General features: G+C 38.7%; 1 protein-coding gene across 5 annotated transcripts in view; it reads right to left on the bottom strand.

The window, feature by feature from the left end:
* Window positions 1–3596: 3596 nt before the first annotated feature.
* The window catches only part of relch (RAB11 binding and LisH domain, coiled-coil and HEAT repeat containing), a 49047-nt gene continuing 37696 nt past the window's right edge, over window positions 3597–14947 (bottom strand). For 3 of the 5 annotated variants that reach the window (XM_058376010.1, XM_058376011.1, XM_058376008.1), the window contains 10 exons: window positions 14266–14345; window positions 13864–13970; window positions 11752–11851; window positions 10364–10446; window positions 8844–8907; window positions 8574–8712; window positions 8342–8458; window positions 5754–5842; window positions 5323–5393; window positions 3597–4211 (listed from right to left, as the gene is read on the bottom strand). In XM_058376010.1, the coding sequence (XP_058231993.1) occupies window positions 4091–4211; window positions 5323–5393; window positions 5754–5842; window positions 8342–8458; window positions 8574–8712; window positions 8844–8907; window positions 10364–10446; window positions 11752–11851; window positions 13864–13970; window positions 14266–14345 (971 nt within the window). In that variant the 3' untranslated portion in view covers window positions 3597–4090. Of the gene's footprint in view, window positions 4212–5322; window positions 5394–5753; window positions 5843–8341; window positions 8459–8573; window positions 8713–8843; window positions 8908–9199; window positions 9283–10363; window positions 10447–11751; window positions 11852–13863; window positions 13971–14265; window positions 14346–14947 lie in introns of those variants that run through there. The other 2 variants (XM_058376009.1, XR_009203279.1) reach the window with 2 other exon arrangements.

The following is a 14947-nucleotide window of genomic DNA, read 5'->3' as shown; positions in this document are numbered from 1 at the left end:
AATATTAGGCAGGTGGTCATGATGTTATGTCTGATCAGTGTATATGTCAACTTGAGCTGGTCAGTGGGATTTATTTCAGTTATGCCATCTGTAGTTGAATACAGTTGATAGATAAGATCTAGTTGATTACATTTCTGACAGTAATGAATAACAGTCTATTAATGTGTAATTGCATATATTTAATATACAGGTAACTCGTATGCCGTGGTCAGGACAGCCAGAGAACCCTCCAGTTGCTAAGAACTGCATGATTATTATGTTTGCGGTAAAGTGAGATTGTGACAGGTAGACTAAATAAACGGTATGTCCTTGTGTCTTCAACAGGGTTTGCATCTAATGTTAGCGCTATTGTGCAACGCGTTCATATGAGAGTGTAATTCGAAGGAGCTTTCTTTTTTAGGAATTGGTAAAATATTACTCTAGAGAGGACAGAAGCTCAAAACTGCCAGTTATAACAAAACCAAATGAAATTACATTACAGGTGAAGAGGCATTCACTTATAATTTGTACCGGATTATATTATATAGTACTTTTCTTGGCATTGATTACTTTATCCTCCTTAGGCTAGAAGGGAATCCAGAGTTCATCCATTACAAGACACCATGGACCACGTACAAGCAATTTAGCAACATAGCAACCCACTTCCCAGTATGTTTGCTGGATGGGAGGAACACTGAGGTTCAAAACTAATTAAGGTTACTGCTTGTCTGGAGCCTCCTTGTTAGCATATACTGTATATCCTTATACTTCATTATTCAGGTGGTGGTGCAGTATCATTGGTGCTTCACAACTGACCCAAAGTCCCTGGTTCACGGTTCTTTATTTGTCACATGCATGTTACATACTGTAGATGTAATGTAATGTAGTGAAATTGTGTTTCTTACAGTGAAACAACAAACAGAACCAACAATGAACTGAGAACATACTCTCACATAGAAAAAAAGAATATAATAAAATGTAATATATATAGTAAGCGCGGGTTTACTCCAGGTACTCCGGTTTCCTCCTCCAGTCCAAAAACATGTGCATTAGGTTGATTGGTAATTCTAAATTGCCCACAGGGGTGAGTGTCTGTGGTTGTCTGTCTATGTATATGTATGGCCCTGTGATGGACTGGTAACCTGTCCAGGGTGTACCCCTGCCTTTCGCCCCATGTTTGCTGGGATAGGCTCCAGCAGATCCCCGTGACCCTAATTAGGAATAAAGCGGGTCTAGAAAATGGATGGATGAATATAGTAAAAGTCTATGGGGAAATGTTATAACGATGAGTAGAGTGTAATAGAATGTATACCAAACTATACAGTGTGTATGTGGATATAGTGTGTGAGGTTTGTGAGTGAGGAATATATGGACTTTTTCAAGTGTCCTCGTTCAGTAAAGAATATCTTGAGTTATGAATATCTTGAGTATCTTGGTCTGAGTAGGTTTTCTCCTGTGAAGGTATCTTCCTACCTTCCAAAAACACTTGCCTGGAAGAGGATTTGCTACGTAATATTGGCCATAGGTGTGAGTGTGTGTGTGTGTGTGTGGTGGAGGAGTAGGAGGGGATTGATGATGGTACCCTACAATCATCTCTATTTCTCCTGTCCTAGGGATAGTCTCTGGATCCTCCATGCTCCTGTCTTTACTGAAGATAAATGAACAAAAATGTTTGCTTAGTCTCAAACCACTTTATTGCAATACAGAGCCAAAATTTCTGGAAACTCTGGAACAACCGTCAAAACCATTTTGCTGGATAACATTATTAAATACCAACAAAACCAATAATTCTTTCTTTTCCCGTACGCCCATTTGAGTCTCTGTGCTTTTAAAACACCCACCAGCTGCAGATGGTGTAAACAAGCCGCTCCATTAGAAGCTATTACAGTAAGCTCATTTAAGTAGATCCAGCCCACATTTCGAAACACCTTCTTCCAGGTCTGACAAAGCCTTTTTTTGTCTTTAATATCATAAGCCTACACAACCGGTAGATGACAGAGATAAAAATTCGATCTCAACCCTTATCTCGTAAACCTACCACCTGCCTTTTGCTTTGCACCTGTCTTCCAGGGTGGATAGGGGCCCTTCCCATTCCAGAGTTTAATGAACTACTCCTCCCTAGTGTTTCAGCCCCGGGCATTGTCCTTCACACAAACTTCAACTCCTCCTGCGAAACCATTACTACCTGATTTGAATAACTGTCAGCTAAGGTGCTGGGAGACTTGGCTTCTTGTTGTTTTTTTCCCCTGCTGGTGCTCTCTCACCTTAGCGAGAGTTGCGCAACATGATATGCAAATCACCACATTCTCTGGTCCTTCATATGAGAAGGAGATCGTATTTCAAGATTTGTTATGAAGTATGAAAACAAATTTGGTGAGAGTTCTACAACATTAGGTTCGTGGTTTCATCGGAGACGAATATGGAACGAGGACAAACAATAGGAGATCGTCGGAAATAAAAAATTGTATTGTCTTTTAAAGAATATACCTTTTGTAATTTTGAAGTGGATTAGGATATTAAGTTATTATTTAAATAATATAGAAATCATGTATAAATAAAAAATATAAATAATTAAAGATGCAGCTATATTCTTTAAAAAAATCTTACCATGTAAATGGCATTTTACAGACTACTACAAGTTATTATTATTATTTTTTTTAGATATTTTTTGTGTTCAGAAAGTGTTTAGAAATATGACAAAAAAAATGTACGGCATAATTTACAAGAAAAAAAATAAATATGTTCATGTTGTCCCATTTCCACCCACTTGGATTTATTTTTTCAAAAAAAAAAAAAAATATATATATATATATAAAAATAATATTAATGATAAGATTAATAATAATAATATTAATGATATTAATAATAATAGTGATAATAATAATAATAATGATAATGATAATGATAATAATAATAATAATAATAATAAGAAGAAGAAGCAGCAGCTAATCCTGCTCATGAAATCCTGCCATGAAAGTGGACACATGTTGACTTCAGGTCACTCTCAGATGTATAAAAAAATGTTATAGATTAGAATTTAAAGAGTAAACAACCAAAAAACAATGAAAAAAAAACAGTAAAACACAAATGTTCCTGTGGGTTGGGCAACCTCTCCACCTCCATCTCTCTCTCTCTCTCTCTCTCTCTTTCCTGCTTGCTTTGGAAATGTTCCTGACGTCTGACTCACGGCGTGTTCATGACTAAAACATCCCACCTTACACCATCTCCATGCAAACAGAAAAAAAGAGCTTTATATCAAGAAGGGTGCAAATCAATAGGTCGAGCCGCACCCCGAGATCCGTGGACATGACAGAGGGCGATGTAAAAAAAAAAAAATATTTTATGCAAATATTCCTGGGTGGGAGAAATAAATAATAACTCAGTAAATGTACTAATCAGGGTAAATGTTAACGATTAACTACAATATGCAAATCTGTCCCTGGAAGTCTGAAGGAATGCCTTTACATGGACCGTAGCCCTCAGGATCGGCTCGTGAACTTTGAACCTGTTGCCGTTTGAACCAGCGGAGAGGGTTTACTGTTCATTGTTTCGAACACACCTGCCTGCTGATATCGTATCTTACACCGCGCTCACCTTTACAGATCTACATGACAGTCTTTCATTTTATAGATTTTTTTAATTATTATGACACCAATTTCCAATATACAGGATACAGGTATGTTCCTTCTCAGTGTATTATACAGTTATTTACGGTTTGAGCATATCCAAAAGGAGAAAGAAATCCATTACACACACACACACACGTATAGAAAACACCGTAACACATGAAAGAGCGCAAGACAGAGAAGGAATCCTTTTTTATCCACCATCGATTTAACAAAGAAAGCAAAAAAAAAAACAATTAAATTAAATAAAAGAACGTAGTGATGGAAATAAAATTTTCCAAAACAAACAAAACAGTGCAATTTTCTTTGGAGGTTGGAATATAGTACATTTTAAGACATAAATATGATATAAAACGGAGCCTATTTATTTAAAAAAAAAAAAAAAAAAAAAAACATGAAATGAAATGAAATGAAAGGCAGACTTCTTCAAGTAGGAGGTCCCAGACAGCAGAGGCTCATGGGAAACTTCCCCAGCAGCGCTCGCTTCACTTCTTTCTCTGGAAAACGTTGGCCAGCATGGCACCTGACGTGGTCAGCTGACCCATCTTACTCAGGAACTTGGTCTTTGCGTCTTCACCCACCAGACTCGCTGCGATGGACATGGAGCTGAAAGAAAGCAGACGACTTTAAATCTCAGCTATAAAAAAATTCTTTCCTGGTATTCAGCGCTTAGTACTAAAGTTGTTTCAACTCTAATTAGGTTTCTGTGCGGCAGATTAACTTTATGAGAAGTGTCTCTTGTGCTGGATTTCAGTCATGTGAAACCCTAAAAACGTTATTGTGTTTGACTAGAGCGGCCAAAAAAATCATGCTTAATGACCTGGACGATATAATATATATTTTATAAATAACTGGGTGTCTTTTAAAAGCTACAGCAGCTTCATGTTTTGGCTGAATGAGTTCCATTTATCTATTTTCTGTAGCACTTATGCTATACAGCGTCATGGGGAGCCTGGAGCCTATCCCAGGGGACACTCTGGACACTAATTCATTCAGACACTAATTCAGAGACACCAATCGGTCTACAACGCATGGCTTGAACTGAGGGAGGAAACCGGAGTACCTTGAGGAAACCCCTTTAACATGGAGAAAACAAGCAAGTCAGGGGCAGGAATCAAACCCTCAACCCCAAGGCAAATGCTATACCCTATATAATTACATTATAGAGCCATTACAGAACATTCTATGAACTGCAGAAATTTTCGTACTCGAAAGCGAACAAACCCCGATTTCAACCATGTTTGATGTTACAACAGAGACCCACTGATAAAAATCTCGAATACAAAAGATGAGTTTACAGAAAGTGTAACAAGACGCTGTTCTGCCTGAACCCAGAGACTTGAAAATGGACATAGTTGGTTCGCCATAATCACAAGTGCCATTGCCAGAGGCATTCACGCCTGATTGCTAACCTCAGAGACATTCAGAGTCAAACAAAACGCCGGGCTCCAGAAGCTCGGTTTTTACGGTAAACAATAAAACTGTCTTATTTGTAATTGTGACTTATGCGCACTCATATCCTATTCACAATTACGTCTCATTTCAGCCAATATTAAAACTACGCAGAATTGTATTTTTGTCTGCTGAAACTACTATAATTTGATACAATGAGATGATACAGTGTGTGTACCCTCAGGAATCTGGGCAAATTAGGGGTTTTAATAAGAAAACAACACGTGGGATGGACACATGGACAGAAAGATCGGACAGTGCTCACCCTTGTGCCTCTCCCATGGCTCGGTTTTCCACCTTCAGCTCACACTCCTTAATCATGGAGCTGAGAATAACCTGGCGGAGAGACGAGAACAAGAGCGGCAGAGTAAAATTAGAGCGCTGCTGGGAACTGTGACACCATGTGGCCTGGGCGTTAGTGACACATCAGCTGGGCATTAGTAGGCAAATTAAAAAAAATTAGCTTGTAAAATACTTGGCTGTGAAGATAATCTGATGTCACATGGCAGTGAGGTTTATTACAAGAGAGGCTGGACGTTATATAATAGTTTAGCATGAGACTAAATCAATATTTAAAACATCTACAGCCATTTCTATTCATATTTGTTTTGTAAGATTTCCAGATTTTCCTATTTTAGAAGTGAACTGCAGTAGTTGTGGTGGTGGTGGTGACGTGTAGCTATAAGCTCCTCCTACCTCATGTTCTGGAGAAAGATGCTCCATGTCGGTTCTCAGGCACCTCAGACCAGGAAGAAAATGATTGACCATGATCTCTTCAGAAATGACTGAGACGTGAGAGTTAAGAAAAGTGTTGCAGAATAATGCACATTAAAAAAAAATACAGTTATATGAGACTTATATACAAGTCTAGTGAACTAGTGATTAGACCGACTGTTCCTTCCTTGGATCACTTTTGATAGATACTGACCACTGCAGACCGGGAACACCCCACAAGAGCTGCAGTTTTGGAGATGCTCTGATCCAGTGGTCTAGCCATCACAATCTGGCCCTTCGTCAAACTCGCTCAAATCCTTGCCGAATTTCCTGCTTCTAACACATCAACTTTGAGGACAAAATGTTTACTTGCTGCCTAATATATCCCACCCACTAACAGGTACCATGATGAGGAGATCATCAGTCTTATTCACGGCACCTGTCAGTGGTCATAATGTTATGGCTGCCACAGGATGGTTATTATTATTTAATAAGGTGTACAGTGAGATAATGGATGTGTGGGCTTCATGTTACATTGGACTCAATGTAATAAATTTGTGTTTATGCTTCATGATAAAATATAAACAAGGTGTAACCTCTTATCTGAAAAGAAATTGAAAAATTTATCTTTTTAGATAAAATATCTTTAACCCTGTAGCAAGTCTCTAAATAATTCACATAAGTCGCATCCGGACCAATATTTGATGACCCCTCACATATAACTAGCTCATTTGTTTTAAGTCCTTTATTTTTCCCACTATACCCTAAACCCATGCAAAAAGTCCAAAAGACAAGGTGGTCTTCATGATCCCATTATGTCTGTGTTGAAGGAGGGTCTGATAAACCAGCTGGAGAATACAACATGGTCCTCCCTTTTGTGAACTACCACAAAACAGGACCTACAAATCTCCCACACACTCCCCACTGTGGTTAAGAGTCAGCCGTGTGACAGGACCGATGAAGTGGAGAGAAAAGTGAGAGACAAAGACGAAAGAAGAAAAAAAATATAGGTAGGATAGGAAATAAAACAGATGAACAAAGATAGGAATGCTAGGAGTGAGAAAATAAGACATGTTGTAAAAAACAGACAAGAAAAAAATGAAGGGGGGGGAAGAAAAAAAAAAAAAACACCTACACATAGGCATGTGTGCTGGGAAACCAGAGCAGTGGGCCGATCCCCAGGCTCTCGCTGCCCACCGCAACATCAGAGAGCGGGCAGCGCAGCGTTTCACCATCCACCCTGCAATTTGCCATCCAGAAATGGCTGAGGTTTATTTGCTTTCGTTCCCTGCCAGCGTGACACGTAAACATTTTGAAAACGACGCGGTGCTTGGAAGAGGAGAAAGAGCCGACGGAGAGAAAGAAAAGAAAGAGAGAGAGAGAGAGAGACAGAGAGAGACAGACAGAAAAGCCGCGTCAGCCACAGAGCCTCCAGTCTGTTTAAAATAGTTGAACAAGACTCAAGAACAGGCGAAGGGGCGAGTCGGAAGGAGCTCTGTGAAAGATTTACAGGGAAGCCTAGTCGCACAAAGGAAACGACCCAGTGGGTGAGTGAGTGTTGCGAGTGTCACAGAAAGCGCAATCTACATCTGTAAAAGCTTTACGGGGCAAAACCTTCACTCCTGATCGTTTCTGCGGATTGTCGGAACTGTGGTTCTACTGACACTCATTCATTTGGAGACGCTTTTATCTAGAATGCTCAAATCCGAGCCAAATCGAAAGTACAGAGCAGTAAAGCATTAAATTAAAATGAAAGATCGGGCCTAACAGCGGCTCTCCGATAGTCGTGGGATCTGAACTCTGAACTTTATTAGCCATTCGTATCACAAGATCAATGACTGGAAATGAAAAGCACGATATTGGGGAGACGTTTTAACATGAGAAACAAAGGAAACTATATAGATTATTATATTCCATATATCTGTGTTACTGGGAGCTGAATTTGATGAAGATGGGAACACTCTTAATGCAAATTGCAGAGCGATGGATAATAATAATAATAATAATAATAATGATAATAATAATAAGTTAATTAAGTTGTCTTTATTTGTCACATATACATTACTGCACAGTGAAATTCTTTCTTCGCATATCCCATCCTTGGGGATTGGGGTCACAGTGCAGGGTCAGCCATGATGCAGCGCCCCTGGAGCAAGTTAGGTTGGGGGGCCTTGCTCAAGGGCCCAACAGTGCCAGCTTGGCGGTGCTGGGGCTCGAACCCCGATCTTCCGGTCAATGACCCAGAGCCTTAACTACTTGAGCTACCACCGCATTAATAATAATATTATTATTATTAATAATAATTATAATAATCAAACAATAATACCCAATAACTGTCCTTATATATAGAAATAAGAGAGACAAAGCAAAATTTCCCAATTATCAATACTACCATCTTCAGTTTTTCTGTATTTCTTTAAAAACCCATTCTATTCTAAATTAATCGGTCACTATAATGAAACTAACATTCTCAACAGTCTTGTAGTTCCTGTGTATTGTAGATTTCTCTATAATAATTTAGAACAAAAACTGTCGTATAAAAAAATAGTGAGATTGTTTGGAAAGGATACAGCAGCAGGATAAAGCGCTGTAGGCCTCGAACAGCTGACCTGCAATGTCCATGCGCTTGTTCTCCACCGTCTGCATGTTGTTACTCATAGCCAGCTTGTGCAAATGCGGAAGTACGACTGTGGACACAGTGTGTGTGTGTTTAATGCTGATGCAGATCTCTATACAGTAGAGATGCAGCGGTGAAGAAGAAGAAGAAGAAGAAGAAGAAGAAGGAGGCGTCTTCGCACTTACACTCATCTCTGAACCTGGGCTCGGCGTTAGGACCCACCCTGCCAAACGTCTTAATAATCTCCATGTGTAAGGAATGCTGGTCCTGATACACCGGGTCTTCCAGAAAGGAAGCCAGCTGCATTTTCACTCTTTCCAGCAACTGGAAAGAAAAAAAAAACAAAAACACGATGGCAAAATAAGGGCTTCAGATAAACCAGTACAATACTACGACTGGAAATGACGGAAAGGACAGAAATGCCGGGTTTTAACCGCTTGAGCCGAAATCATTACCTCTCTTTGTGTTACCGTCTCCATAATGGTTCCGAATGCAGGGATAGTGGAAATCCTCACAGAGCTGGGAGCATAAAAAGATACATCAGGAGGCACTCAAAACAACCAACAACCCCCTCACCCAATAAAAACACAACCATCCATCACCCCAACACAAGCACTGATGGAACATGTGGTAAGCAAGAATGGATAATGTCACACGATCATGCCAATATGGAAACAAGACTACTATGAGAAAACAGTAAAAAAAAAAAAATGACAAAGAATAATGAAAAATTTTTAAAAAAAAAAAAAAGAAAAAAGAAGAAGAGACAGGATATTGGTGTTAAAATATCTCATGGCTGGGTTTAACTCACAATTCGGGACCACTGCACAAGGTAATAAGGGCCGGGGCTACCCGCTTGTCAATTAAGGCTTCATTCATGCCTCGTAGGATCAGCTGCAAACCGGGCAGATGCAAAAGAGAGACGGGGACGTCAAACACACACACACACACACACACACACGGCCCAGGACCTAGCAGGGCAAGGACTTGGAGAAAGAGAGAGAGAGAAAAGGGGACGGAAAGGATCTACAGCTTTGGACCTGAGGACAGGAGGGTTGAGCATGCCAGGAGACACACGGACGGACGGATGGACGGACGGATGTGTAGAGCATGCTGCTGCTTCAAGCGAGTGGCGGTTAGTGATGATCGTGCCAGGTGAAAGTGTTATTAACACACATGTGTCACACAGACAAAAATTATTTCCTTCAAGCCTGGGTTGTATCAGGAAAGCCAACAGGAAAGCCCAGATAGAGCCATTTTTATCTGCAATGAATTTATTATTAAATTTCTTACAGATCAATCCGATCTGATATCCAATCCAATCTGTAGAGTATGTATGATTAACACAGACAATACTTTCTTCCATCTCAGTTACGATGAAAAGCTAAAGAAAAGTTCTGTCCATTAATGGTCAAGCAAAATTCTTCTGAAAATATTTGCATCTTAAATTTTTCTCGGAAACGAGGCTGCTAGAGACGGAAGTGTGAAAATACCTTTAGGTCGTATACATATTAAACCGATTTTTTTCATTTTTTCTAGGAAAAAAAGCTGTCAGTAGAATATAAACTTTAAAAGCATCTGGTTAAATAATAATATATAATAATCTTAAAAAATAAAAAAATATATGCCTGAATTCACGACAAAGAAATTAAGTCTTTTGCCCCATTGCATTTGATTCCTTGAAATAATTTATATATATATAAAAAAAGATTTATTATTCTTAGAAGGCTTTTAGAGAAAAATTAGAGAAAAAGTTTTTTTGCCATATTTTGAATAACAAAACTCATTATTGTCAATTTTTTTCCGGAAAAATGTCAGTGTTCTTGTCTGTGGGAAACTGTAGCTTATAAACGTTAGCGTTAACGTAATATTTTTTTAGACCAAATTATAAGACGGATTTTAAGGATTTAAAGCTTCCTGGGCAAAACCAAGGCAGAGGGAGGTGTGTGAGTGACGGAGGCAGGAGGAGACTTACATTTCAGGATCACTGGAGAGAGTGATAAGTGCCGGAACAACTCTCTGAGCTACTAGGGTTTCATTCACCCCCTTCACCAACAGCTGATTGGTCAGATCAGGGGTGATGTCACACAGGACGCATGGAAGGAGTGAGCAGAGAGTCATGGAACACCACGAGAGAGAGAGAGAGAGAGAGGGAGAGGGAGAGGGAGTGTGAAAGACAGGAGATAAACAAAACAAAAGAGAGAAGAAGAAGAAGAAGACAAAAAGAAAAACACTGGTAACAAAATAACCGCAGCGCCGACACACACACAACGTAATCATAACACAAAAGAAGTACACAGAAGGAGCTGACCACAGACTAATGAGAAACATAAAAAAAAGGTTCAAATGAAAGAGATGTAAGAGGCCACACCCTCGGCACTACATTACAACAACAACAACAACAACAACAACAACAACAACAGAGAGCTGATTTACTCTTCACCTTTAAACTATCACAGGGAAAATGAAGGGAATGAAATGAAGACTTCTTCTATAACCATTCAGAATGATATCAGCAAGCGTGCAGCATTGTACACACAGACACACACACACACGCACGCGCACACACACAGATGCTTTATGCTTTAAGCTACGGCAGTGTCGTAAACTGCTGGACATTCAGTGAAGCGGCGTGTACAAGGAGCACAATGCAAGACACGGCGCTAGAGAGAGGGGGGGTCAGCAAGGCATCATCATTCAGATTCACTTCATAATAATAATAATAATAATAATAATAATAATAATAAAATAATAATAATACAGAGGAACCTCGGCATAGGAAAATTTTGCATCAGCATACAAAGAAGCATTTTCAGCATAGAAACAAATGTGAAACTAAGTCAAGCTGAGTCGCGCGTACGTCCAGGAGCCGTTAAAAACTCGTTTGCGTCAGTGGACAGCCAAGCGAAGCCACCAGAAACGATACCAACGTTGCCTTCGGCTGTTTTTTTGTTGACAGATTGGTGCCATGGGCGGTCTGTTCTATTTTGAGCCCAAGCTTGGTGGCACGACTTCCTGTGAGGACCCTTGACATGGAATGCTTGGCTTGGGTCAGTTCTTTGTAAGCAGTTTACATACGCTTCGTATTGGTCATATTTTTGGGTGGCTGGAACGGATTATCTGCGTTTACATTATTTCTAATAGATTTCAGCCTCAGGAACTCGTCTCCAGAATTAAACGAATTAACTGCTGAGGTTCCACTGTAGTAATAATAATAATAATAATAATAATAATAATAATAATCATGCAAAGCATCAAAGACTTTATCATGAGTCATTTGTTTAATTACTTAATGATCCAAATACAAAGAGCTTCGAATTGCACTGCATGTTTCCTCTGATTCCTTTAGAAGAAAAGACTGACCTCGAACATGCGTGCGGCGGTGCAGCGAACGAGTGCGGACGTGTGGACCACGCCGTACCACAGCACGGTCAGCAGCAGCTCGTGGTAGGCCGGGTTCGCCCTGAACACACACAGACGACACAGAAAGAATCATGACATATTTTGACAAAAAATACCACAATGCAATGCCCCTAACGTTGGATCTGTACAGTGCTGCAAAATTTATTCAGATTTAGACCCAAAAAAATCGTTACCTAATCCGCAATCAGACTTTTTCTTAGAATCTGAACAACAGCAAACCTTTGTTTTGTTTTATACAATTTACCATATTGATACCTTTTCATCCTTCATAGAGCATCGGTCAACACCTCTCTGTCCTTTCTTGGAAGCTTTATATGTAGAGCAATGAACCAATAAGAATCAAGCTGACCCTTCAAGTGTCCAGTAGAACAGATTTCTTACCTCTCATCACTCCGCGTGTCAGTTCTGCGATTCCAATCACAAAGACACAGCCTACATAAATAATCCATGACTGAGTTATTTGCATATATTAGATAATAACAACCATGGTGTGACCGGATCCTTTTTCTTGGAACTAGGAATTTATCATGACCTGGAACACTTCTGCTTCACACAAATCTCACAACCAGCCTCAGGCTTTTTTTCTAGGAACATCCTACGTTCTAGGAAACGTCAACATTTTGAGAAGCACTGCACTGGCACGTTATCAATCGAAGAGCAGAGAGTTGTGGTGTTTTTTTGTTATTATTTTTTAAAAAATGACAATCAAGCCATCAAGCACTACTGCCAATTTCACTTCCTCGGAAGCCAGTGGTGTACGCTGGGAAAAATTGTCTTTCTGGGGGATGTAGTAGCTCATTGGACTACTGATCGAAAGGTTGTGAGGTGAACCAAGCTGCCACTGCTGGCCCTCAACCATTAATAGCTCAGTTGTTAAAATAAAAAGTCACTTTGGCTAAGGACATCTGACAAATGCCATAAATGTAATATCTTATGTCTATTGTTTCTGAAGCATCTACGTCAATGCAAACTATATGATCCTTATTCTTCTTATTAAGAAGAAAGGTAATCTAGTTTGTTAGATTGAATGTAATGCAGCAGAGAGCCACGGCTTTATAAAACTTTAAACCACAACGGCTTGGATTCCGTCCTGTAAAATAATTTCTTTGAGTACGCCAAGATAATACGTTTAAATGAAACGCTGTAATGCTTTGGATGACTTCGATTCAATTATTAAATGCCTTCTTCTTGCCTTGACAACACCATCATGGTATTAAAGCACAAATCGAATTGATCTCAAGACAAATGGATGACGCAGAAACTTTCCTATTTATTCTTTGGCTCTTTATTTTGTGGCTTAATATCAGATACGGATATCTTTATGGTTGTACGTTTATGTAGCACCAGGTCCTGGAGAAACATTGTTTCATTTCACTACGTACTGCGTCAGCTATATGTGGTTGAAATGACAATAAAGCTTCTTGAATCTTGAATCTTGAATCTTGAGATACGAGCCTGCGATTGAGTGGACAGAGACGTATCGCAAGGTTCGAATTGGATCTGTGAGCTGTCATGGGAACGTGTTCAGGAGGGAAGGCTTCGTGGTTTCTCTGTAACATGACGAGCTGCATGTTTTTCATGGCGAAGATAAGAATATATTCATTACATGTAGCTTTGTAGCTAAACTATGGTTCAAACAATAACCGTCAGCAACATCATTTTATTGATTGGCTGAAGGGCTGTCTCTTGAGAACCAGTGGATCAATGGAGACATTTAACTCCACCACTGATCTGTATAAAAGTTCTCTCTCCTTGTGATTTTTGGCTCAAATGTAACTTTAAATGTATTAAAAGTATAAAAATGTCATTCTTCAGTGGATAAAATAAGTCAAAGTGGAATAAGACACTTCCAGTGATCAACAACAGATCACACAGACGCCCCTCAAGTACAAAAATTACAAAATAAATGCAACAAAGCAACAACAATGTCCAATTCCAAGAAAAGAGACGGAGGGGGAAAAAAAATAACGGCACATAACCAGATAAGAAAGCTAATGTTGACGCAACAGAGCGTGATGTTTATGACTGGTGTGTTTTTTCCTAAAGTCCTACCCGAGCTCAACGAAGGAAGCTTTTAGACTGTCGAGAGGGGCATGGGAAAGAGACAGAGTGGTCATAACGTCCTCTAGGAAGCCCACCAGCAGCTTTCGGTCTTCCTCCTAGGGGGGAAAATAAAACAATTACAGTAATATTGCTTAGCTAATTCGGTGTGTCTGAAACGAGAGGCTAGAAATGATACAAAATGCAAACCAAGTAGGTAAATATTGAGTGAAATAATATTTATTTTGTCCATGTGGAATAGCCAATAAATAGGGAAATTACAAAAATAATTTTATTTACACACACACACACAGTTATTATTAGAAACCAGCTAAAAAGCCTAAAAAACTATTCTAGGAAATTAGATTTCCAGCATTTTCCCATTAATTATAAGAGGTGAGAGTGAGCACTGACCTGGTTGTAGCAGGTCAGGACCCCTGTTGCATAGATGGGCACTGTAGCCTTAGTCAAAATGCCATTACCGGCTGAAGCATCTAAAATAACAACAATTCATCCATTTACACAAAGTAATTAAATATAAAACAGTTCAGAAATTCAGCAATAAACTACAGCTGACTTTTATTGTACAGGTTATCAGAGGTGGTTATTTTTAGCTTCCCCATGAATTGGTTAGATGTTTATTTAGAAAGACTCAAAAACATTTTTTTATTTCTTTGTTTGTTTATTTAATACCTATTTACCTTTACTTACTTACTTATTTGCTTATTTATTCAAGTATTTATTTACTTACTTGTTTGCATATTTATTTATGTATTGATTTACTTAATTACTTATTTTTTATTTATTTCTTTACATATTTATTTATTTACTTTATTACTTAATACTTACTTGCTTGTTTATTTATTCATTTACTTAATTACTTACTTGTTTACTTATTTATTTACTTATCTACTTGCTTTGTTTGTTTATTTATTCATTCATGTATATATTTATTTACTTAATTACTTACTTTTTGTTTAGTTCATGTATTTATTTATAAACTTAATTACTTGTTTATTTATTTATTTACTTACAGACTTGTTTGTTTATTTGTTCATGTATTTATTTACTTAAGTAATTACTTATTTATTTATTT

This window comes from Hemibagrus wyckioides, linkage group LG23, assembly GCF_019097595.1.
Source record: "Hemibagrus wyckioides isolate EC202008001 linkage group LG23, SWU_Hwy_1.0, whole genome shotgun sequence".
NCBI classification, from domain to species: domain Eukaryota; kingdom Metazoa; phylum Chordata; class Actinopteri; order Siluriformes; family Bagridae; genus Hemibagrus; species Hemibagrus wyckioides.
Note: the sequence above shows the minus strand (reverse complement) of the source record. Positions and strands in the feature narration are given on the sequence as shown.